This window comes from Brassica napus, chromosome A4 (genome assembly GCF_020379485.1).
Source record: "Brassica napus cultivar Da-Ae chromosome A4, Da-Ae, whole genome shotgun sequence".
Classification (NCBI taxonomy): domain Eukaryota; kingdom Viridiplantae; phylum Streptophyta; class Magnoliopsida; order Brassicales; family Brassicaceae; genus Brassica; species Brassica napus.
The window spans coordinates 1093904-1121023 of record NC_063437.1 but is presented as its reverse complement, the minus strand read 5'-3'; the positions used below and the strand labels follow the sequence as shown (position 1 = coordinate 1121023).

The window sequence follows — 27120 nt, the reverse complement described above, 5'->3', positions numbered from 1 at the left end:
AATGTATAATAGTATATATTATTAATTACGACATTAATTTAAATAAAATATTTTAAATTTTTAAAAAGATTTTGTTAGATTTTTTTCAAAATTTTGTTATAACTAAAGATAAAATTTAAATTTACAGTTAAAATTGATTTATTATTAATATCTTTATATATTTAATAGATTAATGTAAATAATTAAAAAAATGTAATTAATGAAATAGATCTAATAAAGCTAGTATGACTTTTTTTATGGTAGATAAAAATTGTACTTTTCTTTTAATAGAGAAGATATTTGTTGGCTTCATTAATTTGTTTTATTTTGTGAAAATATATTTTATTCACTTGATATTTTTCTACTTTGTCCAAGAAAACAAGACATTTTGTACCCTTAAATATATTAGCAAACAGCTAGTTTTATTAATGACCTTTATTTTAGGCGTTAGAATCGTTGCGACTGCTTCGAATCTTGCGTGACACGGACTTGGATGATATATAATATCATAACGAACCGAGCAGAACCGAAATAACCCGATCGGTTTCGCTATTCAATTAGTTTATTGTTCCGGTTTAGTAGTAAGAATCCTATTTTTTGGTTTGGTTCTGTTGTATTTTTAGTACCTGACGAACACTGAAACACTTGTTCCTCACTTCGCAAAACATTTTCATCATCTCCCGATTGATCGCTCATAGCGTAAAAACTTTAGAATCACCGGTAATGAGAATTCTATTTTCTTTTGTTTAATATCTAAAAATCTCCTAACGGATCAGTCTTGTTTAGTGTCGATATTGCATGAAACCCTAACGGATCATTCTTTTTGAGAAAAATATTGTGATCAGGTGTGAGTTTTGAAAAATGGTGTTTCTTAGGAGCGTCTCGGCCATTTCAAGGCTTCGATCTCGAGTCGTGAGTAGATTTTACCTTTCCCTTTCTGTGTGTTTGTGTAACGTTTTTTTTCTTTATGCGATCGAATAATGATCAGATCTAATATAAGCAGGCGAAGCAATCTTCAGTTAGCAACTCCGTTAGATGGCTTCAGACGCAAGGCTCTTCCGAATTGGTAATGTTATAATTCTTTTACATGCTAATGTTTCATTTTGAGATGAAAAAGAAGTAAAAAGTTTTTTTTTATGTGACTGTTCTCTTATTCCAATCTTATGATTTATATTCTAGATTTTGTGTTGATGTTGGTTTTAAAAAATGGCAATACAGGACCTGAAGTCTCAGCTGCAAGAGATCATTCCAGAACAACAGGTTCTTCCTCGTCTCTGATTCAACTTGTATATTTCTTTCTAAGTTAGGGCAGTCTTGCATCAAGTGAAGCTCTTTTCTTTGTTTTGTTTGCTGTCTTTTTTATTTCACAACTCTGTTTTATTTGCTGTCATTTTATTTTACTACTTCCTATTTCAGGACCGCTTGAAGAAATTGAAATCACAACATGGAACTGTCCCAGTTGGGAACATCACTGTTGATATGGTATGGATTCTAAGGAATATATAAGAGCTTTCTCAACTTATATATATTATTAACCTTACTACATGCAACATTTTTGAAAGGTACTTGGTGGAATGAGAGGGATGACTGGTTTACTCTGGGAAACCTCACTGCTTGATGCAGAAGAGGTATGTATATATACTTTTGTTCGTACGATATAAATTATACAACATTTGATCTTCTATTCATAGGTTTTTTTTTTTTTTTTTGAAAAAGAGGGGTTTCTGAATGTATTTGTATAACACATGATCTGATCTTTCTTTCAGGGGATACGTTTTAGAGGCATGTCGATTCCTGAATGCCAGAAAGTATTGCCTGCAGCTCAGCCTGGAGGAGAGCCCTTGCCTGAGGGTCTTCTGTGGCTTCTGTTAACTGGAAAGGTTGGATTATCTTAGCATTTTTATTCAAAAATGTATCATAATATTTAGTTTCCTTCAATATATTATCCTAAAGTATAATTTTCCCTCTTATTTGATTTAGGTGCCAAACAAAGAGCAGGTTGATGCATTGTCAAAGGAGCTAGCTAGCCGTGCTGCTGTGCCAGGTTTGCAGTTCACCTCTCCTCTGTCTTTTTTGTAACCGTAGTTCAGATGTTGACAATTTTGTTATATCAAATATTATGATTGTTGAAAACGTAACAACTCTAGCTTATACTTAATTTTTTTTTTTGAACACCAGCTTATACTTAACTTAAATTGCAGATTATGTCTACAAAGCTATCAATGCTTTGCCTTTGACTGCTCATCCAATGACTCAATTTGCAAGTGGTGTTATGGCTCTCCAGGTAGCTGGCTCTGTTCTTAACTATCTTAGCTTTTTTTATACAGTAAATTAAAGCAATAACATCTTATCTTTGTTAAATTGTTATTCCAGGTTGAAAGTGAATTCCAGAAGGCATATGAGGAGGGTGTTGTTCATAAGTCAAAGTATAAACCTGATCACTATTTATAGTTCTTTTTTCTTGATTGTCTTATTGTAGCTGGAATCATATAAACTGATCTTTTCCTTTCAGGTTCTGGGAGCCAACCTTTGAGGATGCCCTCAACTTGATAGCTCGTGTTCCTGTTGTAGCTTCATATGTTTATCGGAGGTTAGGTGTTGTATGACTTATTCCATGTGTTTAGCTTCTGAACTTTCTAATTTCTAGAGTTTTTTCTTCCTTATTAGTGTTCTTAAATTTGCATTCTACTCAATATTGCAGGATGTTTAAAGATGGTAGCATCATTCCATTAGATGATTCTTTGGATTATGGTGCTAATTTTTCACACATGCTGGGATTTGATAGTCCTCAGATGAAAGAGCTCATGAGGCTTTATGTCACCATTCACAGGTTTGTGTTGGTTCTAATATATTATGATATTTAATTCTTTTACCAATCTTTTACAAAACTTCTATTGCATCATGATCAATGATTTTTTTGTTTGTTTTAACTGGGTTTTGTTTTAGTGATCATGAGGGTGGAAACGTTAGTGCTCACGCTGGTCACTTGGTATGTACTACTTGCTACATGGTCTTTTTCTTGATGCATGCTAAAGTGCAATGTTTCGAATTTCTTAAGACATTTCTGATGGCTCTTTTTTATGGCTGGTGATATTTATGCATTTAGGTTGGGAGTGCACTTTCAGATCCATATCTTGCATTTGCAGCTGCCTTAAATGGTTTAGCTGGACCACTACACGGTTTGGCGAATCAGGTACCCCTAGCTTATATCTCATGAATATTGTTCATCGACAAGTATACATAGCAGATAATCCAAGAAATGACTGGTAAACTGCTGATATTATATTTGTACAACTGATAGTTATAGTTGCTAACAACTGAGAATTGAATCTAATTCTGTTTTTTTCTTGCATATGGTCTTGTTCTAGGAAGTTTTGCTATGGATCAAATCAGTTGTTGAGGAATGTGGGGAAAATATATCAAAGGAACAGCTGAAAGATTATGTCTGGAAAACCTTAAACAGTGGCAAGGTAAAAAAACTGCTCTGATTTGCCTTTTGAAACTCTAGCTTATATGATCTTAATGAAAGTTGAGCATGTGAAAATAGACCATATGTCATGACATGCCAATTATTATATGAGTAATGCATGAAAGAATGGGATTGTGTCCAAACATTTTGTCTTGCAGGTAGTTCCAGGATATGGCCATGGTGTTTTGCGTAAGACAGATCCAAGATATGTATGCCAAAGAGAGTTCGCCTTGAAGCATCTACCTGATGACCCTCTTTTTCAGCTGGTAACTTCTTTTAAAAGAACTAATTTTGATCATTCTTGTAGTAACTGTCACTGGCTTACAAATCATTTATCAACTCCACAGGTGTCTAAGCTCTATGAAGTTGTGCCTCCTATTTTAACCGAGCTAGGAAAGGTACTATATTTCCATCATTACTTCCTAATAATGCTACCAGATTTCTCATTCTCTTTGGTTTTATGAATCTTGAAATCGCTTTTGCAGGTTAAGAACCCTTGGCCTAACGTTGATGCTCATAGTGGAGTGCTGCTCAACTATTATGGTCTAACCGAAGCAAGGTAAGAATTGTACTCTCATTTAAATGTGATTAGACTTGGACCTTTAGCTGAATATAATGATATTTCTCTGTGTGTGTGTGTCAAATATTAGATACTACACGGTTCTTTTTGGCGTCTCAAGGAGTCTTGGAATCTGCTCACAGGTGCTATATGAAATTCACATTTAGTCCAAACCCATTAGATCCATCAAGCTTATATTCTGGCTTTTTTTTTTGGTTTCAGCTGATATGGGATCGAGCTCTTGGACTGCCACTTGAGAGACCGAAGAGTGTTAACATGGACTGGCTCGATAAGTTCATGAGCTTGAGCCGCTGAGCTCTTACCTAACGTGTTGGTCAAGATAGTCACTCTTCTCTCTCATTTGATGGGTATCTTTTAGCACAATTTTCATAACGATTATTTGTTTTTCTTTGGAGATGTCTTCTGAAAATGAAATAATGCCAAACAATTGAATAAACGGACTTTCTCGGATTGCAATACACCAAATTATTAATCAACATCATTGACAAACAAGTTAACATATTGGCTCTCGAGCCTCCATACTTGGATTTGTTTTTATTAGTCTTAAGTCAATGAGTAGAGTACCAGGTTGCACACTAAAACAGAAGAGGGCTAGAGGAGTCGTTGAATCCTACTCTTTCACTTTGTGTGTGAGTGTGAATTAAATCATTTAGTTATTTAGTGGTGGATTTTAGTTAAAATATTATAAATCATGCAATCAAATTAAAGCCATCAAGCCCTGTATATAACTCTGTATCACACAATCGTTCGTGTTTCAAAGTCGTGTACCGTATACTATATATAGTTTTGTTTCAAATTTATGGTCCTATCTTAAAAAAATCTTCAATATCAATAGCTGACCAACCCGGTCCAATCGTTAATGTTAGGTTTGGGCGTTCGGATCTTCGGGTCGGGTTCGGGCCGGTTCCTTTGGGATCCGGATTTTTTCGGGTCCTAAATATTTAGATCCAATATGTACTTAGAAATTCTCGGTTTAGGATCGGTTCTTCTCGGATCCGGGTCGATTTGGATCTATAATTAAAATATCCATAAAATACCCGTAATTTTTCGGGTCGGGTTCGGATAATTAGGATCTGAAAAGGACATGATATATCGAATTCCATCAACTTTAGTTGAATATTTATCATATATATCTACAATTTTACAAAACAACTTAAATGAAACTATTAATAATTAAAATAAAACATTTTAAAACTCTAAATTTTACATTTTAAAGCTTTATATTACATAAAAAATGTTAAAAAATAATAGCAAATGTTGTTAACAAAAGATATTTCAACTAAATCATAAAATTATATATATAAAATAGAACACAAAAACATCATAATTTTAGGTATACATGTTTTTAAGTCGTGTACAAATTGGTTTTTATCGGATCGGATCTATTCGGGTCGGTTCTTTTCGGATCCGGGTCTATTCGGATCGGTTCCTTTTCAGTTCCTGTTCTTTCGGATAAAAAAAATTTAAACCCAAAAAATACTTGTAAATTTTTAGTCCGGTTCCGGATCGGGTATTTTTAGGTCGGTTCCGGTTCGGGTCTTCGGTTAAAATACCCAGACTTAGTTCCTGTCTTTTCGTAACTAAACTGAACCAGTTCGTGAAAAGAATCGTACCGGGTTTGGTCACTGAAGGCCCAACACATAGTTTCAAGCCCATCTCTCTTTAAAGATAACATCCAAGGCCATACAAGGATGAAAACGAACATACTCCAGTCAATATATACCTTCCTCCTCTCTCCCCTCCGTAAACGGTTGCACACGAAGCGAGACAACCATCGAGTTAGGTGACCCGACCCGTCTCGTTATATATATACACAGACTGGGTAAAGCAAAGGTGAAAATCTTGTACGTAGGTCCATGTCATTTCGTATGAAGAGAATAAAATAGCTAATAAGCAAACCTAAAAAAGCTAATCATCATTTTCAAAAGATTTTATATATAAAAGTGTTTCAAAATCTAAAACAGAGCTATATATATAATTTTCTTTTAAAAAAAAAAACAAAAAAAATCCCTAATAACTGCGACCGTGTTGGTATTTGTTACGCTAGTGAGGGAAGGCGACGCAGTAACATCGATCGAACGGCATGAACGACGACTATACAACCAATATTCACAGTTGCAGTGATTCTGTTAACAATCGTAACGGAGACGGTAACGGTAATCAGTATCAGATCAGTCAAGTATGGGGAACGTGGGAGGAGCTTCTGTTAACATGCGCCGTTAATCGCCACGGTTCTAAAGATTGGGACTCCGTCGCTAAGGAGGTTGTTTCCCGGAGCTCTCTCGACGCCTCCGCTCCGAGTTGCCGGCTCAAGTATCAAGATCTCAAGCGTCGGTTCCGAGATTCCGTCGACGACGACGACGGACGAGGAAATAGCGACGGTGAAATCCCTTGGCTCGAGCAGTTACGGAGTCTTCGTGTGGCGGAGCTCCGGCGAGATGTTCAGCGATGCGACGAGTCGATACTGTACGGAGAATCTCTATATCTCCGCCGCTGGATCTGAGTTTTTTTTTTAATTTAATTTAATTTTTGAATTGTTTTTTTTTTGTTTTTTGTTTTATTAGATCGCTTCAGTTAAAAGTTAAGAAACTAGAGGAGGAGGAGAAAGACGGAGATGATGTTAGATCGATCAACGACGAAACAGAGCCGACGAGGCTAAACCGAGAAACGAACGAGTCTAACTCGACACCTCCCGTCGATAAAATCGCCGATCACGAGCGGTTAAGCGGAGATAGTTCGATAAATCCAGATCCCGATCAAAAGACGGCAACGGAGGAGGAGGAAGAAGGGACGGTTAGTAGAAGATCGGGAATGAGTCACTCCGGCGAGTTAGGCGAGTCGGGAACGTACACAGGTCATCGGAAGAGGAAAGGACATGAATACATGAGCGGCGAGGATAACAGTATCCGCGGTGAAAGCGGCGGTAATATTAAACCGGACGGGAGTCAATCGCAGCCGTTGATAGAGATCATTAAGATGATTCGGTCTCATCCGCGTGGATCCGTGTTCGAATACCGGCTTCGGAGCCAGGTAAGCAATTATTTTGTTTTCTTGATTTTCTTAATTACGTAGAGATTTTTTACCTTATTTTCTTACGTTACGTTATCAAATTTCTCCATGCTCTCTCTTTTTTTTCCAACCTCCATGCTTTAAAACTTAAAAATTGTTTTTTTTTCAAATAATAATAATATTTAAGTTTTTTACGGCAGAAGTAATATTTAATTAATTATCCCCTAAAGACTGACAGCAATTATCCTCAAGATTCTCTCAGTAAATTGCATTCTGTTAATAGAATACAATTTTCTTTTTTTTTTGGTAAGAATAGAATACAATTTTCTTACTAAAATATTTAGAAGATGATTTCGTTCTAAATTAAAATATCTCTCTATTGGACAGACGGCAGCATCCCGTGGAAGTATTACTTGGTAGTGTGTTTTAGGATATAGTCAACTTATTGACTTCCAACCTTCTTTTAAGCTTATAATATTTGGGCTTTAGTTGGGCCCTTAGACTCATAATTTACACAAAGAAACCCAATAACGTTTTGTCCGTATCTCACTCTCTATGTCGCAGGAGACAAAGGACTACAAGAGAGTGATAAGGCAGCATTTGGACATTAAAACAATAGAGAAGAAGATGGAGGAAGGATCCTATGTTTCTTCAAGTCTTTCATTTTACAGAGACCTTAAGCTTCTCTTCACAAACGCCATTGTTTTCTTTCCCACATCTTCCTCAGAATCCAAGGCTGCACAAGAGCTAAGAACCCTTGTCTCTAACGAAATGAAGAAAGAAACTGGAAAATCGAGTCACCGTGCCATCAAATCAGAGGGGGGATCTTTGCTTTCTAAACAGAAAGCTTCTGCTCCCCCTCTTGTTGCATGTAAGAAGAAAGGTTCTGCTTCGAAAAAGACGTTACCTTCTTCTTCAAGCTTCAAACAAAAAGATGAGATTCAAGTTTCAGAAGATAAGGATGTGACTATTACTGCTATAGCTACAAGAAGGTCGAGGAAAACGAGCAAAGGTATGGAAGTTGTTGCCAAGGATACCACAATGGGAAGAGCCAAAAACAATAACAAGAAACAAACAGATTCAAAAGCAGATTCATCGAATGATGATGATGAGGAAAAGACACCTAAGATAGAGAAGAAGAGAGCATCAGAGAAGAAGAAGAGTGTGGCTGAGTTCTTGAAGAGAATCAAAAATAACTCACCACCGAAGGGAAAAGAAACAACAAGTAAAGATCAGAAGAAGAGTGATGACAACGTTAAGAAAGAGAACAGTAAAGCAAAACCAAGGGAACTGAGGAGCAACAGCACGGGTAAAAAGAAGGTTGAGGTAGAGAGTACTGAAAATAAGAGATTATCGAAACGAAAACAATTGAAAAAAGAAGCAGAGGGAGAGACTGCTGCGGCTACCAGAAAACGAGGTAGGGAATTACGAAAAGACAATCAACAACCAAAGAAAAGAAACAAAAGATGAAAGCGATTCGTTGTGGTTAGGTATTGTACATTTGATATGCAAGAAGTATTCATCAACCCTCTTAGCATTAGTGTTTAGGAGTGATTCATAAATCTTGTTAGGTTTTTAATTTAACCTATGTTGTACTTGTTATAGAGGATTTTGTCTTGGTGTACACAGTTTTTCCTTGCCTTTGTTTATTTGATAAATATTCACAAAACCTGACACTAAACTAAACTGTCTTTGACGGGAGACTTGAGGCCCAATACGTTGAAAGAGTTATCATTGTGTTAGCCCTTTTTCCAATATATTACTTAATCAGTGTAGGCCTGAGCTCATCTTAAGAAAGTTTACAATCAAATGCAAATGCTCTGGCCTTGGATCGTATCTTAGCTTTGTAGGTTATTGGTTACATCAAGGTCCAAGGATATACAAATAGATGCGTGATACTTATTCTTATTCCCTAGTATCAAAGAGCTTATATACGAGTTCTCTCACCAAAAAGACTCCCATTTTGATGTAGCATTTGACAATATCTGGAGATTAGATTTCTTTCTTTTTTTGCTACTTATATTATAGTAGTACTCTAGATTGGAATTTTAATTTTTCTTAGAGATACAGTGTTTATGATTTATGATTTATGTTTAGTTTTTGAATTACTTTAACAAAAGCAGTGTTTTTGTCTTACATTTACGTATCTGTAGTGTTATTAGAAAAGTCTTAGTTTATGATACATTGAGACGACAACTTTTAGAAAAAGTAACAATCATCAAATTGTAGATTGTTCTTCTTGAGGTAGCGTAATAGTGAAGACATTATTTTCTTAATAGTGTTCCTCACGGAACATGTTCATCTTTGTAGAACAATGTTGGGCCCGGTCGATCTACTCAGGTCCATGACCTTGTTTGTTATGAATTTAGAGATAAACTGGTTGAAGCAAATGATTAATTTTGTTTGCATCTACGTGTTTGCATCATTCCTAATTTCTATGAGTTACCACGATTTGTAGAATTTGGACCTTTAGATTCTTTCAGATAATTTCATAATTAAGTTATTTATCAAAGCCAAATACTAATCTATCTAGAAAACATAACAAAAAGTTGAATATACGCTTAAAACAAAAAAAAAACGAAATTAGTGAGAGACGAAGAAAATTCCGAAGTGCCAAGTTAGATTCCACAACTAAGCGGTCCAAGAAAAGTCCATGCCAAATGTTTATTTATATTTCCTCGTTTCAAAATATTTGAAATTTTAGGATTATGCACAATTATTAAAAAAATTATTTTTTATCTTAAAAATATTTTTAAAACATCATCTATTTAGAAATGGATGGAATATATTACAACCGTAAATGATTTTTATTACTAGGTAAAATCCAAAAACTAAATAAAGTATCGTGGCATACTATAGTATATATCATTTCATTGGGCACCCTTACAAAGTATACAAACTTAATTATGTGATTTCTACGAAATAGGACAGTTTGCGATGGTTGGCAGTGTTCAAAGTTGTTCCACAGACTTCGCACCACTTTCCTTGACTATTCGAGCTTACTATTCAACACATTAATGCTTTAATCCATTTTATGTCGGCTTCATCCAATAGTGCGATTTATATATGCATGCAATCCATAATGCACATATATGAAAATAAATGAACTTTTTGACTAAAAACAATATTAAATAGATAAACTTATATTCATATAAATTTACAAAATATTAATAACCTAATCACCAAGAGGGAAACGGTGAAATGATACGTGACACTGTTGAGCGAAAATTTGAATATGACCTAATCAGTCGCATATAACCTTACACTTATTTAATGTGAACTCGTTGATTATATATTAAATAAAAATCGATAAACCTATAGTGTTCTAATGATTTGTTTTCTGAAGTACAAGCAATCTATGAAGATGAATTTCTAAATATCTGCTAACTATTAAAAATACCATAACAGGAAATCTGTAAACCGTTCTTAAAATGTCATACGTCCATTTTGGAATAAGAACTGGATGTGTATATGCTCCAAACTCCTTGTTTTACAGGTTATCTGTTTAAGTCTGTCTACCTACCATGCACGCATTCCAATGAGAGCAACAAGCACACGAGTTATTTGTTATGTTTTATAAAGTATAATGTACAGTTGCTCCCAAAAAAAAGAGGTATAATGTACAGGCACAAATACGATATAATATACAGGTTTTAAATACACCGTTAACTCTACCTACTTGCATGCTTTTCCATGCTTTAAGCAATGAGATCGAGAGACCGATCTTGATACATAGGCCCCCAAATTTTGAAAAAAACAATTTGAAAAAAATTTGCCTTGAATCCCAAAAATTTTGAACACAGATTCCCAAATTTGTAAAAAAGAAATTTTAGACCTTCAATGTATTAAACCTTTTATTAAATCGTCTAAGGTCTCCAAAATTTCAAGACCGGTCTTGACAACAACTGGGTTGTTTTTTTTCTATATTCGTAGAGTCTTTTTTTTGTTGGTAAAACGTATATTCTATTTTGCTGTCAACTAATTATTTATAATATAGTCTCGATAGTTTTGTTTTCCACATTATCATGGTAAATGACTAGTCGTAGGAAAAACTAAGAGTTGTATATATTGATGAAAAGGAAACAAAATTTTGAAACGGAACTGTGCATACTTTTCATTTTCCACATTAGCATGTTAGCAATGGGGAATTAATTTTATGACAAGTGATGAAAGGTCGTCATTAGAATTTTAGAGAGATGGTTATAACACTTATCCTTTTCAATTACTAAGTCAGTATATTGACTTAAGAAGTCCAAATTATAATTTTTACCGTATAAACTATAAAGTCCACAACTCTTTGTTCAGCTCTTGGATACAAAGCTTTTTTCACTCCTCATACGAATATTTCTATTATATTAATTATTATTTTTAACAACTGGGATTTGGCCTTTGGGAATATAACACGTTCACATGCACGATACAATGATACACCTATAGACGTCTTCCTTTTATCTATTACAAGTACCGTTTGTATTTAACCAAAAGAGATTGATCACGACAACTAGTTACTATGTACCCCAAATGAAAAACAGAGGATAAATTAGAAACATGTGAGTTTCAATAAAAAAAGGTGGAAATAACATTTTTACCAAAAAAGGATGGAAACAGCACTTAAAGTTGAACAGGACCAATTAGCACCATTATGTTTTGTGCGTAACTTTATTTTGAATGTAATTTATAAGGTTTACTTTATATCTGGTTATCATTAATGTATAATAACAATTTTTCTTCTAAGGAAAAGTACGTTTGTATGTTCTTTATAATGAAAATGAATATTTCAAATAAAATTAGTAGTTCAAATTTTGTTAATTTGGATCAAGACAAACAACAAACTCAAAACGATCATTCTTAGATTTTTCTACACAATTTAGTCGGAAATAAAAAGAGTTTACTTGGTGTTTAAAGAAAAAAAAAGAATTTACTTGACTCGATGTGAACAGTCTGGAAACAAAGTCTACAAATTCAACCAAACATTAAAAAAATAAAAAATAACTGTGCTTATGTTTAATTATATATATATTTAATATCATATTGAACTAAAACCGTAGAAATTTGTTCATATAAATTTAATTTTCAAACGAGAAAAATGAAATTTAAATGGAATATCCATTCATTCATCAATTTTTGATACTTTTTTAAAATAATAAATCAAACGAATCAAATTCTATGTTTATTAAAGTACCATACTTATAGGGAATAGTAATTGCACCCCTGATATATGATAAACAATGTTTTGTGATTTAGAATGTCAAAAGTTCGAAACTAAAATCATTCACATGACCACTCTAGCAAAGGGATCTCCCCGGCACTGAATTAAAATTAATTCTAGTATGTCACTGTTCATATATTTGTAGAAGTCAAGATACGAGTAATCGAGTTGGTTCAATATCGCATGGCGCAAGACCGCAAATTTATTATCTTATTTTGTCTAACTGTTGCAGCAGATTATTTGACCAAAAAAGAGAGAAATTAACGGTCAACATGCGTAGGGGCAAATAGTTTGACTAAATAATGTTTGAATTTTTTTTTTTTTGAACTGAGAATAATGTTTGAATTTTGCGACGTTCCTTCGCATAAAAATGCAAATCCCTTTGCCTATATATAGCTTCACATATCCCATCACTTCTCTCACAACTCAATAATCTCTACTTTCTTTAAGAGAAAAGATTCATTCATTTATTCCTTTGCAAGAACAAAAATATATCATTCATTTCATTCTTTCATATTAGACAAATAAAACCAGCTCCATTCGATTAACAACACTAAAAAAAGATCTTCCAGTCGGTATGTTATATATCCTCTTGTTTATCAAAGTTGTATTAATTTTGTGTGCCAAACTCATAATCTTATATATGTATGTTTCTATACAGATTTAAAAGGCGAAAAAGCTTAGAAATCGTTTATAAACAATGACGCTGTGAGTGATCAAACTTTAATATAACCACAAGGCTACGCAAATAAGTTTATCCTTGGACAAACATTTTCTTATTTGTTTGTTAAATAATATTAACAGAAAGAGGAACACTTACTCGAAGAAAAACTCGTTCGGCCGTTCTGATTTTCCTGAGGGTTTCCTCTTTGGGACAGCTTCATCGGCTTACCAATATGAAGGAGCTATAAATGAAGCTCCTCGTGGAGAAAGTGTTTGGGATACATTTGTTCGCAAATATCCAGGTTTGTGTATATAACAAAACATCTTTTATCATTTTATATAACTTTAGGTTTATATATATGAATTTTGCTTTATACGTTATTCATCATACTAATACAAGAAATGAATATTTGGCAGAGAGAAATTGCTACTCTAACGCAGACCAAGCGGTTGAGTTCTATAACCATTACAAGGAAGACATCCAGAGAATGAAGGATATTAACATGGATGCTTTTAGATTCTCTATCTCGTGGCCTCGGATTTTGCCTCGTTAGTTCTTAACTCATATATATAAACAACATTTTTTTTGATGAAACATATTAAGGAGTGAGTTTCAAATAATACAGTAGAGATTAATCCTTGTTTTTGCTCATTTTTTTCCCAAAAACATAGTTGGAAAGAAAAGCAAGGGCGTGAACCAAGAAGGAATCAATTTTTACAACGATCTCATCGATGAACTCTTAGCTAACGGTATTTAATTAATCGCTGTTATCTATATATATTAACCTAGTCGTCTAGATTGAAATATTTAACATGATCATATATATACAGGAATCACACCTCTTGCTACTTTATTCCATTGGGATACTCCTCAAACCCTTGAAGATGAATATAACGGATTTCTAAGCGAAGAAGCTGTGTAAGCGATTAAAAAATACATATTACTTTCTAAACATGTTTTTCAAATCAATATCTCTAATATGCATACAAAAAATAATATCTTGCAGTAATGACTTCAAAGATTTTGCGGCCTTATGTTTCGAAGAATTTGGGGACCGTGTGAAATTGTGGGTTACATTAAACGAGCCATGGGTCTATAGCATTGGTGGCTATGACACAGGAAGAAAAGCGCCCGGACGTGCCTCCAAGTACATGAACGAAGCAGCTGTAGCTGGAGAATCTGGCCTTGAGGTTTATACCGTTAGTCACAATCTACTTCTTGCTCACGCAGAAGCCGTTGAAGTCTTCAGAAACAATCCCAAAGTAAGGAATCGACATATTTGATTTTTAGTTTTACAAACACATTTAGTCTTTTGAGAGCATATTTATTCAATATGTTTTTGTTTGAATCTCAGTGTAAAGATGGCAAGATTGGTATCGCGCATTGTCCCGTATGGTTTGAGCCTTATGACTCAAACTGCCCTGATGACAAAGAAGCATGTGAAAGAGCCATGCAATTCATGTTTGGATGGTGAGTGTATTTTTTTTTCTTTAAATTATATAGCACAAACAATCACATTCTTGACGTGATAATATATACACCACCAACGATGAGTTGACATGTCCAATTAAAGAGTTATGGATTCAATTTCCGTTGGAACGGATATACTCTTCTAAATTGAATTACTTCAAAATGGTTTAGGTCTTTCTTTCGGTACATAGCCTCTAGACATTTTTAATAATGTATACACCATACAGTTTTTTGGTTAATATTCTAATAGTATTTTTTGGATTCAATAGGCACATGGATCCAACGGTGTACGGAGATTACCCTGAAGTGATGAAGAAATCGATCGGGAAAAGATTACCCTCGTTTACCGCAGCCCAATCCAAGAAGCTAAGAGGTTCTTTTGACTTCGTTGGAGTGAATTATTACAGTGCTTTCTACGTTAAAAGTATTCCTGAAGTGGACCACAACACTCCCAATTGGAGATCGGACGCACGCATCGAATGGAGAAGTAAGTGGAGTTTTAAAATAAATACTTACTCGTATCATACATATTAGGGCTTTCTATTCGTTTCTTGGCTCACAAGCTTCTTAGGGGTGATTATTCGTCGGGATTTGATTACCGATTTCGTTGTCTCACAAGCTTTTGCTTATATGTAACAGAACAAAACAAAGCAGGACAGACATTAGGAGTAAGAGGTGGTTCAGAATGGGACTTTCTATACCCACAAGGGCTTCGAAAGTTTCTAAACTATGCTAAGGATAAATACGAAAGCCCTAAATTCATGATCACTGAAAACGGTAATACTTTTTTACTAAGCTCTTTCAAGATAGTTTTACTAAATATATTCCTGGTATGGTTTACTAACTTCTTTACTTTTTGGTTAAAACTCTTCAGGACATTGTGATATAGATTACGAGAAAAAACCAAAGCTTTCTAACTTGATGGATCTCCAAAGGACAGAGTACCACAAGAAACATCTCCAAAGCATCCAACAAGCCATCCAGTAAGTGTATTCACTAAATGAAAATTTCATTTAGTTTCTTAAGACACAAGAAACTGTTGTGGAACCTATCCTAAGCCTTTCACTGATGATAAATGTTTCGTTGTTTAGGGAGGATGGGGTTGAAGTGGAAGGATACTTTGCATGGTCGTTACTAGACAACTGTGAATGGAACGCAGGTTATGGAGTCCGATATGGTCTCTTCTACGTCGATTACAAAAATGGACTAAAACGTTTTCCTAAAATGTCTGCCATGTGGTTCAAAGAGTTCTTGAAGAGAGAAGAAGAGATGGGAGATTCTGAGGAAGAAGAGTACTTGCTTAACGTTGCAACAAAGAAGAAGAGATTCTTATTAGCAACTGGCTCGGCCTCGTGTTTTATTCCTAAGATGTCGGAATCTTCTAAGGCCCTCGAATTATTTTTCTAGATTTATACTATTTTTATATTTGTTGTGTCAAAAGCTTTGAAGAGGAACAAAAAATAAACAAAAAATGAACCCTTAGCCCTCTTTGTTGAACATTCGTTAAAGAGGAGGATTTAACCATTTTATAGATATAATTAAGCACAATTTCTTTTCTATCATTTTGGCGTTGACAAAATAACTGTGCCCACCCATTTAACCCAACAAAACACCTCTGCAAAGCGAATTTACCTACGATATATACATAATATTTTAGATTAAGAGATTAAACCAAAATCATAGAAAAGAAAATTCAAAAACGAAAAACAATGCACTTATGCATCATAATTCTAGAAATATTTGACATTTATCGTTTAATTTTTGTCAGATGAAATAATTAGCGGTATTACAAAATTAATTTAGAATGGCAGAATTGTCTTCTCAATTCTCACGTCTTAGCTTTGCAATTACATTTTTTCTGTGATGACTCAGATTTTGATTAATTTTAAGTTAATATCTTCTGTTTTATAGGATCTTGAACGATAAGAAATCGTATATACTATCTTTAATTCTCCTCCCATCAATTCTATTTATAGATACAAAGCATGAAAGTCAAACATTTCCTATTCTCTTAATTATAAAGTTTTAACAAACCAAAATTCTTATAAATAAAAACTATTGGTTTTTTTTTCTTACAGAAACTATGAGAAGTAAATGTCTCATTTTACTGTTGATCATAACTTCCATCTACGTTGGAATTTCTGCTAAGAATCACTCCTCAAGACCTATTTTAAGCAGAAGTGATTTCCCAGAAGATTTCATTTTTGGATCTGCCACTTCTGCATACCAGGTTCAGTTCTTACTATATATCGCATATACTTTTGTTTTATTTTATATTTTTGTTCGAATTTTTTGTAGTGTGAAGGTGCTGCTCATGAAGATGGTAGAGGACCAAGTATCTGGGACACCTTCTCTGAAAATTTCCCAGGTTTTTTCTTCATAATGAAAAACCCTAATATTCTTGGATCTCTTTAGACATCCAAGACTCAAATATTCTGAAATGATTTTTTTTTCTTGAATTGGGTTTTATAACACATGACTCGGTTTTTATCTTATGTTCATAGCAAAAAATGGGTTGATGATGATGAACATGTAAGGTTATTCAGTTATTATTACTTTCTTGAAATTAAACTATTCAATGAATAATTTTGTCTTCTTTTCAGAGAAGATATTGGATGGTAGTAATGGGTCCATTGCTGATAATTCTTACAACCTATACAAGGTATTGCTTTTTTCATGTAACTAAAATGTAAACAAACATTACATTTAAATTCATGAAATTTTTTTTTTTGTAACTTAAATTCATGAAAACTTGACTTGGAATCCAGGAAGATGTGAATTTGCTGCATCAAATTGGCTTCCATGCTTACCGATTCTCGATCTCATGGTCACGGATTTTGCCTCGTAAGCTATAGATCCGAGCATAACCTTTTTAGAGTTTTTGAGTGAATCTAAGTTGACTATTTGTTTGTTTATCAGGTGGGGATTTAAAGGGAGGTATCAACCAGGCTGGACTTGATTATTACAACAACTTGATTAATCAACTTCTGTTAAAAGGTAAAATGTTTATCTGTTTCTCAGGTGACAAGACGAATTTTCCTTTCATAACATATTGAGTGAATCTTGGTGAGAACACCCTTTAGAAATTTCAAGATTCGTCGAGAATGCAACATTTAACGTTTTCTTTTCTTTTCTTTTTTTTTTTTGGTAACGATGTAAATGTTTAGGAATGAAGCCATTTGTCACAATCTTTCACTGGGACCTACCAGAGGCACTTGAACATGCATACGGTGGCTTCCTCGGAGCTGAGATTGTGTAAGTCTTCTGTCATCTCTTAATGGCAAGCAGGGCCGGCTGAAGAAGGGGGACAAACGGTGTGACCGCTCCGGTCGTAATCCCATGTTTCTCCGTATATTAATAGTTAAGAGGTCCAATTTTTTTAAAAAATTATATTTTTATATGAAAAATTATAAATATAATAAATAAAATTAAAAATGACCCAAAACTATTTGATATGTATATATTTTTATTTTCATCAAAAAATATACAAAATATTATTGATTAAACTTTAAAAATATTTTAAACATTATCTAAATATAAATTTTAGAAGATAATTTTTTTTTTGCCTTAGGGTCCATAACAATGTTAAGCCAGCTCTGATGGTAAGATTACGACAACATAAAGATGTTAAATGGTTTTTTTTAGAAATGAAACAGGAATGATTTCCGGGACTATGCAGAACTCTGCTTCCAGAAATTTGGAGATAGAGTGAAGCAATGGGTGACAGTAAACGAGCCATTTACAGTGGTACGTGATGGTTACATAATTGGTCAAAAGGCACCTGGAAGATGTTCCAGTTTCACTAATCCTAATTGCACCGGGGGTGATGGAGCCACCGAACCTTACATCGTCGGCCATAACTTCCTCCTCGCTCATGGAGCCGCCGTCAAGATCTACAGAGAAAGGTACCAGGTATGTTTGCTATGTTTTACTTATACACTAGTTGTTTTCTTTTGTGTTTGATTTATGTTCTGGCGCCGGCTCTATTTTTATCGCGTACAATACTTAAAAACAGGAATGCACATAAAAACAGAGCTGCACAGCCCATTGAAACATTGATTTTAGTCTCTAAATTTTTTAAAAGTTATATACATAGACTCCAAACTAGATATTTTTTTTATAATAATAAAAATAAAATTTATAATAATTCTTAGTAAATGTTTATAAAACCTTCAAAATTTCAGGACCAGCACTACTTAAAAGCTAGACGGTTGTAATTTGTGTGGTGTTCCGTTCCTACTATTGTGTTTGCAGGCAATTCAGAAAGGCAATATTGGTATCGCCTTAAACACAGAATGGCACTACCCTTACTCAGATTCATATGCTGACAAACTAGCCGCAGCTCGAGCCACGGCCTTCACCTTTGACTACTTCTTGGAGCCAATCGTCTATGGTAGATACCCTGCCGAAATGGTCAACCATGTGAAAGACGGTCGCCTACCTACATTCACACCAGAAGAGTCATCAATGCTAAAAGGATCATATGATTTCATAGGTCTTAACTATTACTTATCTTTCTACGTTAAAGACGTGCCGTGTGCAACTGAAAACATCACCATGTACACCGATCGTTGCGCCAGCATAGTAGGTCCGTGAACCATATGTTTTTTTTTGGACGTTCCATATGGATTTATATAAATTGACTAATTTTCTCGAATTTATATTGAAATTCTACATTACTTATATAATATTATGTATATTGTATTAGGTGAGCGAAATGGAGTGCCTATCGGTCCAACGGTAAAGTTATTCTATCCACTTTTAAATAGTGAAGAATTTTAGATAAATCTCCCAATCAAATCAAGGTTTCCATGATTGTTTAAGTTAATAATCCAAAGAGATATATATTGTCTTAAACAATAGTGGTTTATTTAGACATATGTAGTTTTTATTAGGTAGTTTCTATAATCTATGATTCAATTCAGGCTGGTTCGAGTTGGCTTATGATATACCCCAAGGGTATTCGTGATCTTCTACTGCATGCAAAATTAAAATACAATGATCCCGTCTTGTATATAACAGAAAACGGTAAGTCATATCATGAAGAAACTCTATCTGTTAAAAGAACTTTTAGAACCAAAAACTAATTGAACTGATATTACTTTGTTCTCGTCTCATTTTAAACAATCATGTAGGAGTGAATGAAGCTAACACTGGAGAAATCTTTCTTAATGACAACTTGAGAATTGACTACTACGCTAATCACCTTAAGATGGTTCGCGATGCAATCTCGTAAGCACTCCCTTAACATAACACAGTTTCACTTGTTTGTTGAGTTTACGGTTCCATGATATACAATTATATTTAGAGTAACAATATGTAAATGTCAGAACAATCAAGATCGTATTTTCATGCACGATTTGATTAAATAATGTTGAACGATATTGAAAACTATTTTTACGTAAAATGTAGGATGGGGGTGAATGTGAAAGGATATTTTGCATGGTCGCTGATGGATAACTTCGAGTGGTCGGAAGGATACACGGTCCGGTTCGGGCTAGTGTATGTGGACTTTAGAAATGGACGTAAGAGGTATCCCAAGAAATCAGCTAAGTGGTTCAGGAGATTGTTGAAGGGAAAGTATATTGGGACTAAACAGCAAGTGGCTGTTATGTAGTAAATCATGAGCTTCACGATTTGTTGTCTACGTATGATAGGATACGTAGCGTGCTTTTTCCATGTGCAGAAAATAATAATTAATTAAGATGAGAGGTGACTTTGTTTTGGATGTTACCAAATTTTAATTTTGTAAAAAGGCTTACCAAATTTTAATATTGGAAACAATTTGGTAATCCTCAGCGTTCATTAACGTTCTAAACATTAAAAACACATGTGATGATCGGTTGGATTTTAACTTAGTTTCCAATATTTTTAAATCACTAATCTTAAAACAGTTATGATGTAACTTTATTTATTTTAAAATTAAAGCTTACAACATTTGTTTTCCAATCAGTTTAATAATCTAATGAGACGTTCTAAACAAAAGCTACACCATCTACCTTCTATTTCATGTTTTTTTTTAACTAAAACAACTGTTAAAGTGTTTAACAAGTTTTTTTTTGTTGTAAAAGTGTGTTTACAAGTTGTGTGTTTTCTACTGCAACAAAATATACATATACAACAATAAAAACTATAAACTAAAATTCTATAACAGAGTTTCTGCATCTTCAATCCAACCAATCATCCACTTTGATATCATATTATTAGTATCTGAAAGTAACGGTTATAAACCATAAACGTTTCTAAGAAAAAGTATTATAATTCAATTATTTTTTTATTTTTTTCTAAACTATACATTAATTTCCTCTAACATGATGACATGTATGTTTTGAGTATACTACGGATTCTTAAAAAATCTAAAATAAGAACTTTTAGTCTTTTTTTTTCTTCTAATTCCATTATTTTGTTTTTTTTTTAATACTTAGAACCCTCTTTTCAACACAAATATTTTTCATTCATAAGCTTAATTAACCGGATACAAAGATAATAGCAACATCAAGAACTCGATGTGCAGATCTAATGGAAATTTTTAAAACAAGGCCATCTTCTAATAGTCATCATTGGAGTTGCTCTAGTTATGATTCCCTGTAGATTATGAACCATTCTATATCAAAATGGGCGGGCTCAACCAAAAATTCGAAGACCACATTGAAGACCATCTTCCACCGAACGCACAACATTAATCAGTGTTCACATAACTCCTAGCCCGAACCGTAAACCGAAGACTAAACCAATGCTGGAGCCTGATAATAAACCGAGAGTCAATAAAAGTTCAATTACACATGCGGCCAGATGTGACTATAAGATTTTAGTCATTGATTCCTAAAAATCACGAGAAAATAGGAGTCTTTTATGGAAGTATATGCATTCTGTTAAAGAAAGGAAACTTGTTCTTGACAACTTAAAAAAAATAACTTAAGAATGGGCATATATAGTAAAAAAGAAAAAACTAAAATCCTCTCGGCAGATTTTGTGCTTAAGTTACATAAATACATAAAACTAAGTTTTTTTCTTTCTAAACTTAGTATTTTAACCAACAACATGAGTGAATAACTAATAGGATTTCAACGTAAAAATGTGTAAGATTAATTAGGTTTCATTGTTTGTTTTGTGCGTATGATCCTCTTGTTTCATGCTTGACTTACGCATGCAATTTGTTTAATTGTTTGACTGTTTCTACTTTCTAGTCTTAGAGATGCAATATATTATTATTATTATTATTGTTATATAGACCTAAAACATCCGTGTTGAAAAAGGAATTAAAGCAAAACATGAGAACAGCTACAAACATATCCGGGTCCATTTTTAGTAGTTGTTCTCATCTCGTTATTGATAACTGGACATGTCATAGTACTTTTATTTTATTTTTCTTTCGTAGACATGAATCATCTTTTCGTAACGAAGTTAACTTAGCGTGAAAATGGAACTCAATCCAATTACGATGAAAAATATCGAAAATTAAACATATCATTATCTTTTGGATAAAAGATTTCATTGCGCTCATCAATCATGGAAGAGGATATGTTTTCCTTTGTTATTTGTTTCCAGCAATGTTTCTTGCGCTTTTGTTTTTTAAAGTTTAGTTTGGATGTTTGATGCATCTGTTTATGTATTTTTGTTTGTGTGGTTTATGCATCTTGGGTCTAAGAAATTCATCATGTGAAAAACGAGCATACGGCAGTTACATAACCACATATATACATAACAGATATATACGTTTTAACCTTATGTAACATGTTTTAGTTAAACTTTTATTTTAAATATACAAATTTTCTTAATATCTAATTTCCTACTTCAGTCTTTAATATATAAAAGAAATATAATTAAAAACCTTGTAAGGATAACTATTACAAATCTTTAAAAAAAAGATATAAGAAATAAAATATCTTTGTATAAGCCCATCTCCTTATGTTGGAAATTTAGTTGCTCCTATACAAATATATATTTTCCTAAAAAGCAAAACATGTCACTGCCAGTTACTTGTTCTCATCCCTTTATATGGGAATGTGATAAGGACTATTGCTCATATCGATTTTGTGTGGAACATTATAATTTTTCTTGTCTCATAATTCTCAAATACAACTATTTTCCGTATTATATTCCCATAGTAATTCATTTTGTTGCTGTTTTCATTTCAATACTACCACAACATTTTTCATATTCAGTGCATATGTACTCAAATATTTAAAATATGCTGGTCTTATCAAATTAAGATACTGTAACTTGTAAGAAATTAAAAATCCATTAAAGTTTATTATTTCTAAGTGTGAACTAAATATCTTATCACAACTTGGTATCCAATAGGCTTGTGACCTACATTCGTCCGTAACTTTTTGCACCAATGGAATTGGACTCCCATTTCTCCCGAAAAGTGTGATCCAATAGGGCTAGTGACCTACGCTTGTCCGTAACGTTTTCACCAATGGAGTTCGACTCCAGTTTCTCCCATAAGTGGGATAGGATCAGACCCAAAGATAACATAAAAAAATACCTTATCATAATTTTATTGACCAAAAATATAATGAAAAACTTTGAAAAGTTGTTTCTCTTGAATGACCAGTGACACTACAAGAAAACGTATCTTTACCGAGGAAGTTTAACGAGGAAAAATAATCCTCGTAAAAAACGTTGATTTTGCGAGGAAAGTACGTTGAGAAAGAAAAGCATCGTTATTTCGTCGTAAGTTAACGACAAAAAATATTCGTCGTAAAGACGATGTAAATTGACGTGGCTTTTACGAGGAAATAGTTTTTCCTCGTAAAATCCACGTAAATTTCGCGAGTGCTTTACGACGAAATATTTTACGTGTACTTAACGAGGAAATTTTGAATCCACCAACTTGGTAGGTGGCTCACGTTTTTTTTTTGGCCATACAATTAATTTTCGTCGTAATTTCATAGTAAAATTACAACTACCAGATTCGAAATTTTCTATAAATATGGATGTTGGAACATCATTTTAAACACACCAACAACAAAAAACGTGAAAGAAAAAAAAATGGCTGGCTCTGGGACTATTTACGAGTTGCGGAATTGGATGTATATGCATAGAGATGCTAACGGGAGAGTGACGAAAGAATACCTTGCGGGGCTGGAGACATTTATGCACCAAGCAGATTCAACACCGCTCGCCCAAGAAAGTGGTAAGATGTTCTGTCCTTGTCGGAAATGCAACAATTCGAAATTGGCAAACCGTGAAAATGTTTGGAAGCATTTAATAAATAGAGGTTTCACGCCAAATTACTATATCTGGTTTCAACATGGGGAAGGTTATAATTATGATCAGAATGAAGCTAGTAGTAGTAATAGCAATTTTCAGGAAGAACCGGTTAATCATCATTTGCATAATGAACATAGTTACCATCAGGAGGAGATGGTAGATTATGATAGGGTTCATGATATGGTAGCTGATGCATTCGTAGCTCATGATGAAGATGAAGAACCTAATATAGATGCAAAAAAGTTTTACGGAATGTTAAACGCGGCGAATCAACCACTTTACAGTGGTTGTAGAGAAGGTCTCTCTAAATTGTCGTTGGCTGCTAGAATGATGAATATTAAAACTGATCACAATCTACCTGAAAGTTGCATGAACGAATGGGCGGACTTGTTTAAAGAGTATTTGCCGGAAGACAATGTGTCTGCTGATTCTTATTATGAGATTCAGAAATTAGTTTATAGTCTTGGGTTGCCTTCGGAGATGATAGATGTCTGCATCGACAACTGCATGATCTATTGGGGAGATGATGAGAAGCTAGAAGTATGTCGATTCTGCAAGAAGCCACGATTCAAGCCGCAAGGACGGGGACGTAATAGGGTACCGTACCAAAGGATGTGGTACCTACCAATTACAGACAGATTGAAAAGATTGTATCAATCAGAGCAGACTGCTGCAAAGATGAGATGGCATGCCGAGCATACTCAGACGGATGGTGAGATGACTCATCCATCAGATGCAAGAGCCTGGAAACATTTCAACAAAGTACATCCGGATTTTGCTAGCAATAGCCGGAATGTGTATCTCGGATTATGCACAGATGGATTTAGTCCGTTCGGAATGTCAGGGAGACAATATTCATTGTGGCCAGTCTTTCTTACGCCATACAACCTGCCACCGGAGATGTGCATGCAACGGGAGTTGCTATTCTTGACGATATTGATACCTGGTCCGAACCATCCAAAAAGGTCCCTGGATGTTTTCCTACAACCACTGATAAAAGAGTTGAAGGATTTGTGGTCAACAGGGGTGAGGACGTATGACTGTTCAACGAAGACGAATTTTACGATGCGAGCTATGCTTTTGTGGACCATAAGTGACTTTCCTGCATATGGGATGTTGTCTGGATGGACTACACATGGGAGATTAGCTTGTCCATATTGTAATGGAACGACAGATGCGTTTCAACTGAAGAATGGTAGGAAGACAAGTTGGTTTGATTGTCATCGTCGATTTCTTCCCATTGGCCATCCTTACCGAAGAAACAAGAATTTGTTTAGGCACAAAAGGGTTGTGAGAGACACTTCTCCACCATATCTAACTGGAGAACAAATTGAAGCACAAATCGACTACTACGGAGCTAACGAAACAGTTCGTTGGGGTGGTAATTGGCATGTCCCTCGTAATATGCCTGATTCTTACGGTGTTCATCACAACTGGCACAAGAAGAGTATATTTTGGGAGTTGCCATATTGGAAGGATCTTCTTCTGCGCCACAACCTCGATGTGATGCATATAGAGAAGAATTTCTTTGAGAACATCATGAATACAATATTGAATGTCCCAGGGAAGACAAAAGACAACATAAAATCGAGGTTGGACTTGCCGGATATTTGCTCAAGAAGCGAGTTACATATTAAAAGCAATGGACAAGTTCCTGTTCCGATATTCAGACTGTCTTCAGAAAAAAAGTCGGTGTTGTTCAACTGGGTGGCATCAGAAGTGAAGTTCCCCGATGGGTATGTTTCAAATCTCTCTAGATGTGTTGAAAAGGGTCAAAAGTTCTCTGGGATGAAGAGTCATGATTGTCATGTCTTTATGCAACGACTACTGCCCTTTGCATTTGCGGAGCTACTTCCAACAAACGTACATGAAGCACTTGCAGGTTCGTAGTGTTTTATATCACAATAATTTTATAACGGTCTAGTTTGCAAAATAATATACGACTAACAATGTGTTTAATTGTTTTTGGAATATAAAAGGCATTGGAGCATTTTTCAGGGATCTGAGCACACGCACTCTTAAAGAAGAAGTTGTAGAACAGCTTCAGGAGAACATTCCCATCTTATTGTGCAACTTGGAGAAGATATTTCCTCCTGGATTTTTTGACGTCATGGAGCATCTAGCTGTCCACCTCCCATATGAAGCATTGCTTCGTGGACCTGTACATTACGGATGGATGTATCAGTATGAGCGAGCCATGAAATATTTGAAGGGAAAAGCAAAGAACCTCGCCAAAGTTGAAGGTTCTATAATTGCTGGAAGTTTGACGGAAGAAGTTTCTCACTTCACATCGTACTACTTTGCGTCAAAAGTACGTACCCGTAGAAGAGCTCCAAGAAGATATGATGATGGTGGAGTTGCGCCAACATATGCAGTTGCTGGTGTTCCAGACATCTTTAGCCAGATTGGACGGACTCGGTGGGAAGTCTAAAGAGGTTTGGTGGTCGAGTGAACAAGACGCTCATAGTGCACACACCTATATTCTACTCAATTGCGAGGATCCATTGATGCGTTATTTTGAAAGGTAACATATATGGACACTTCAAAACACATATAATTAATTATATAATTGCAAGAGATTCATTCCTATGAAATGTGATTAATTTTACAGCCTATTTGTTTCTCAAGTCGAAGAAACATTTCCTGGTATATCCACAAGTGACGTAGACAAAAGGAAAGATCAGCACTTCATTAAGTGGTTGCGGAATCAGGTATTATAACTCAAACTATTTTTTCATACATGATTTGTATTTTAATGTTCTCTTTATTTTTGCAGGTTGATTATGACGACGATGCAGATTATCCTAAGTGGTTACACGAAGTAATTCAATCTCCACTTGTAAAGGTCACCACATCACAGATGTATTTCACACGAGGCTACACTTTTCACACATATGAGTATGGTAGACAGCGGGCGACCAGTAACTATGGAATATGTGTGAAAGGGGAAACAGATTTCTACGGGATCTTGACGGAGATTATTGAAGTCGAATTTCCAGGGATACTGAAGCTGAAATGCGTCATCTTCAAATGTGAATGGTTCGACCCCGTCGTCAACAGAGGTGTTCGGTCTAACAAATTTGGTGTAGTTGATGTCAACGGTGGACGTCGGTACAACAAATTCGAGCCTTTCATCTTAGCTTCACAAGCAGACCAAGTTAGCTTCCTTCCATACCCTCGGATGAGAGATTCGGGTATAAATTGGTTAGCAGTGATCAAAGTTACACCTCGAGGACGAATCATCAGTGGAGAAGAACCACCATTGCAAGAAGAACAGATAAATGAAGTCGAGGAACCTGAACAAGAAGTTGATGACATCCTTCTCATTGATCCGCATAATCACGAATACGAAGATCTTACCGATGATGCCACAGACGAAGCTGTAGAAGACGAGTTTAATGAAAATGATGATATTTCTAGTGATGACGAGAATGTCGATGTATCCGATTGATGTATTTGATTTTGTGTAGTTTGTTTTATGAATAAGGTAATGTGAGAGTTTGTTTTATGAATAAGGTAAT

General features: G+C 34.6%; 4 protein-coding genes across 6 annotated transcripts; all 4 read left to right on the top strand.

The window, feature by feature from the left end:
• Positions 1-600: 600 nt before the first annotated feature.
• On the top strand, positions 601-4479 carry LOC106449102 (citrate synthase 5, mitochondrial). 2 transcript variants are annotated; one of them, XM_048778315.1, is made up of 20 exons: positions 601-699; positions 825-891; positions 983-1045; positions 1198-1239; positions 1396-1461; positions 1542-1607; positions 1746-1859; positions 1960-2023; positions 2181-2263; positions 2353-2405; positions 2492-2569; positions 2681-2809; positions 2926-2968; positions 3086-3172; positions 3348-3449; positions 3607-3714; positions 3796-3846; positions 3934-4007; positions 4099-4150; positions 4230-4479. In XM_048778315.1, exons 2-20 carry the CDS (start codon positions 841-843, stop codon positions 4320-4322), a joined length of 1419 nt encoding a protein of 472 aa, XP_048634272.1. In that variant the 5' UTR covers positions 601-699; positions 825-840; the 3' UTR covers positions 4323-4479. The 2 variants fall into 2 exon arrangements, with proteins under 2 accessions (XP_048634272.1, XP_048634273.1); XM_048778316.1 differs by having other exon boundaries at positions 617-699; positions 808-891.
• Positions 4480-5777: 1298 nt separating this feature from the next.
• LOC111214965 lies at positions 5778-8661 on the top strand. 2 transcript variants are annotated; one of them, XM_048778314.1, is made up of 4 exons: positions 5778-5861; positions 6076-6494; positions 6593-7058; positions 7602-8661. In XM_048778314.1, exons 2-4 carry the CDS (start codon positions 6112-6114, stop codon positions 8505-8507), a joined length of 1755 nt encoding a protein of 584 aa, XP_048634271.1. In that variant the 5' UTR covers positions 5778-5861; positions 6076-6111; the 3' UTR covers positions 8508-8661. The 2 variants fall into 2 exon arrangements, with proteins under 2 accessions (XP_048634271.1, XP_022573583.1); XM_022717862.2 differs by lacking the exon at positions 5778-5861 and having other exon boundaries at positions 5894-6494.
• A 3998-nt stretch (positions 8662-12659) lies between these two features.
• On the top strand, positions 12660-15934 carry LOC106445114 (beta-glucosidase 27). Its single transcript, XM_013886617.3, has 12 exons — positions 12660-12821; positions 12908-12954; positions 13051-13211; positions 13327-13458; positions 13582-13659; positions 13741-13828; positions 13917-14172; positions 14265-14380; positions 14650-14867; positions 15020-15157; positions 15255-15363; positions 15472-15934. Exons 2-12 carry the CDS (start codon positions 12947-12949, stop codon positions 15785-15787), a joined length of 1620 nt encoding a protein of 539 aa, XP_013742071.1. The 5' UTR covers positions 12660-12821; positions 12908-12946; the 3' UTR covers positions 15788-15934.
• A 529-nt stretch (positions 15935-16463) lies between these two features.
• On the top strand, positions 16464-20716 carry LOC106445113 (beta-glucosidase 16). Its single transcript, XM_013886616.3, has 12 exons — positions 16464-16610; positions 16679-16748; positions 16984-17042; positions 17149-17224; positions 17300-17377; positions 17548-17635; positions 18037-18292; positions 18635-18968; positions 19089-19120; positions 19306-19408; positions 19516-19612; positions 19793-20716. Exons 1-12 carry the CDS (start codon positions 16464-16466, stop codon positions 19995-19997), a joined length of 1545 nt encoding a protein of 514 aa, XP_013742070.1. The 3' UTR covers positions 19998-20716.
• The last annotated feature ends 6404 nt before the right edge of the window (positions 20717-27120 follow it).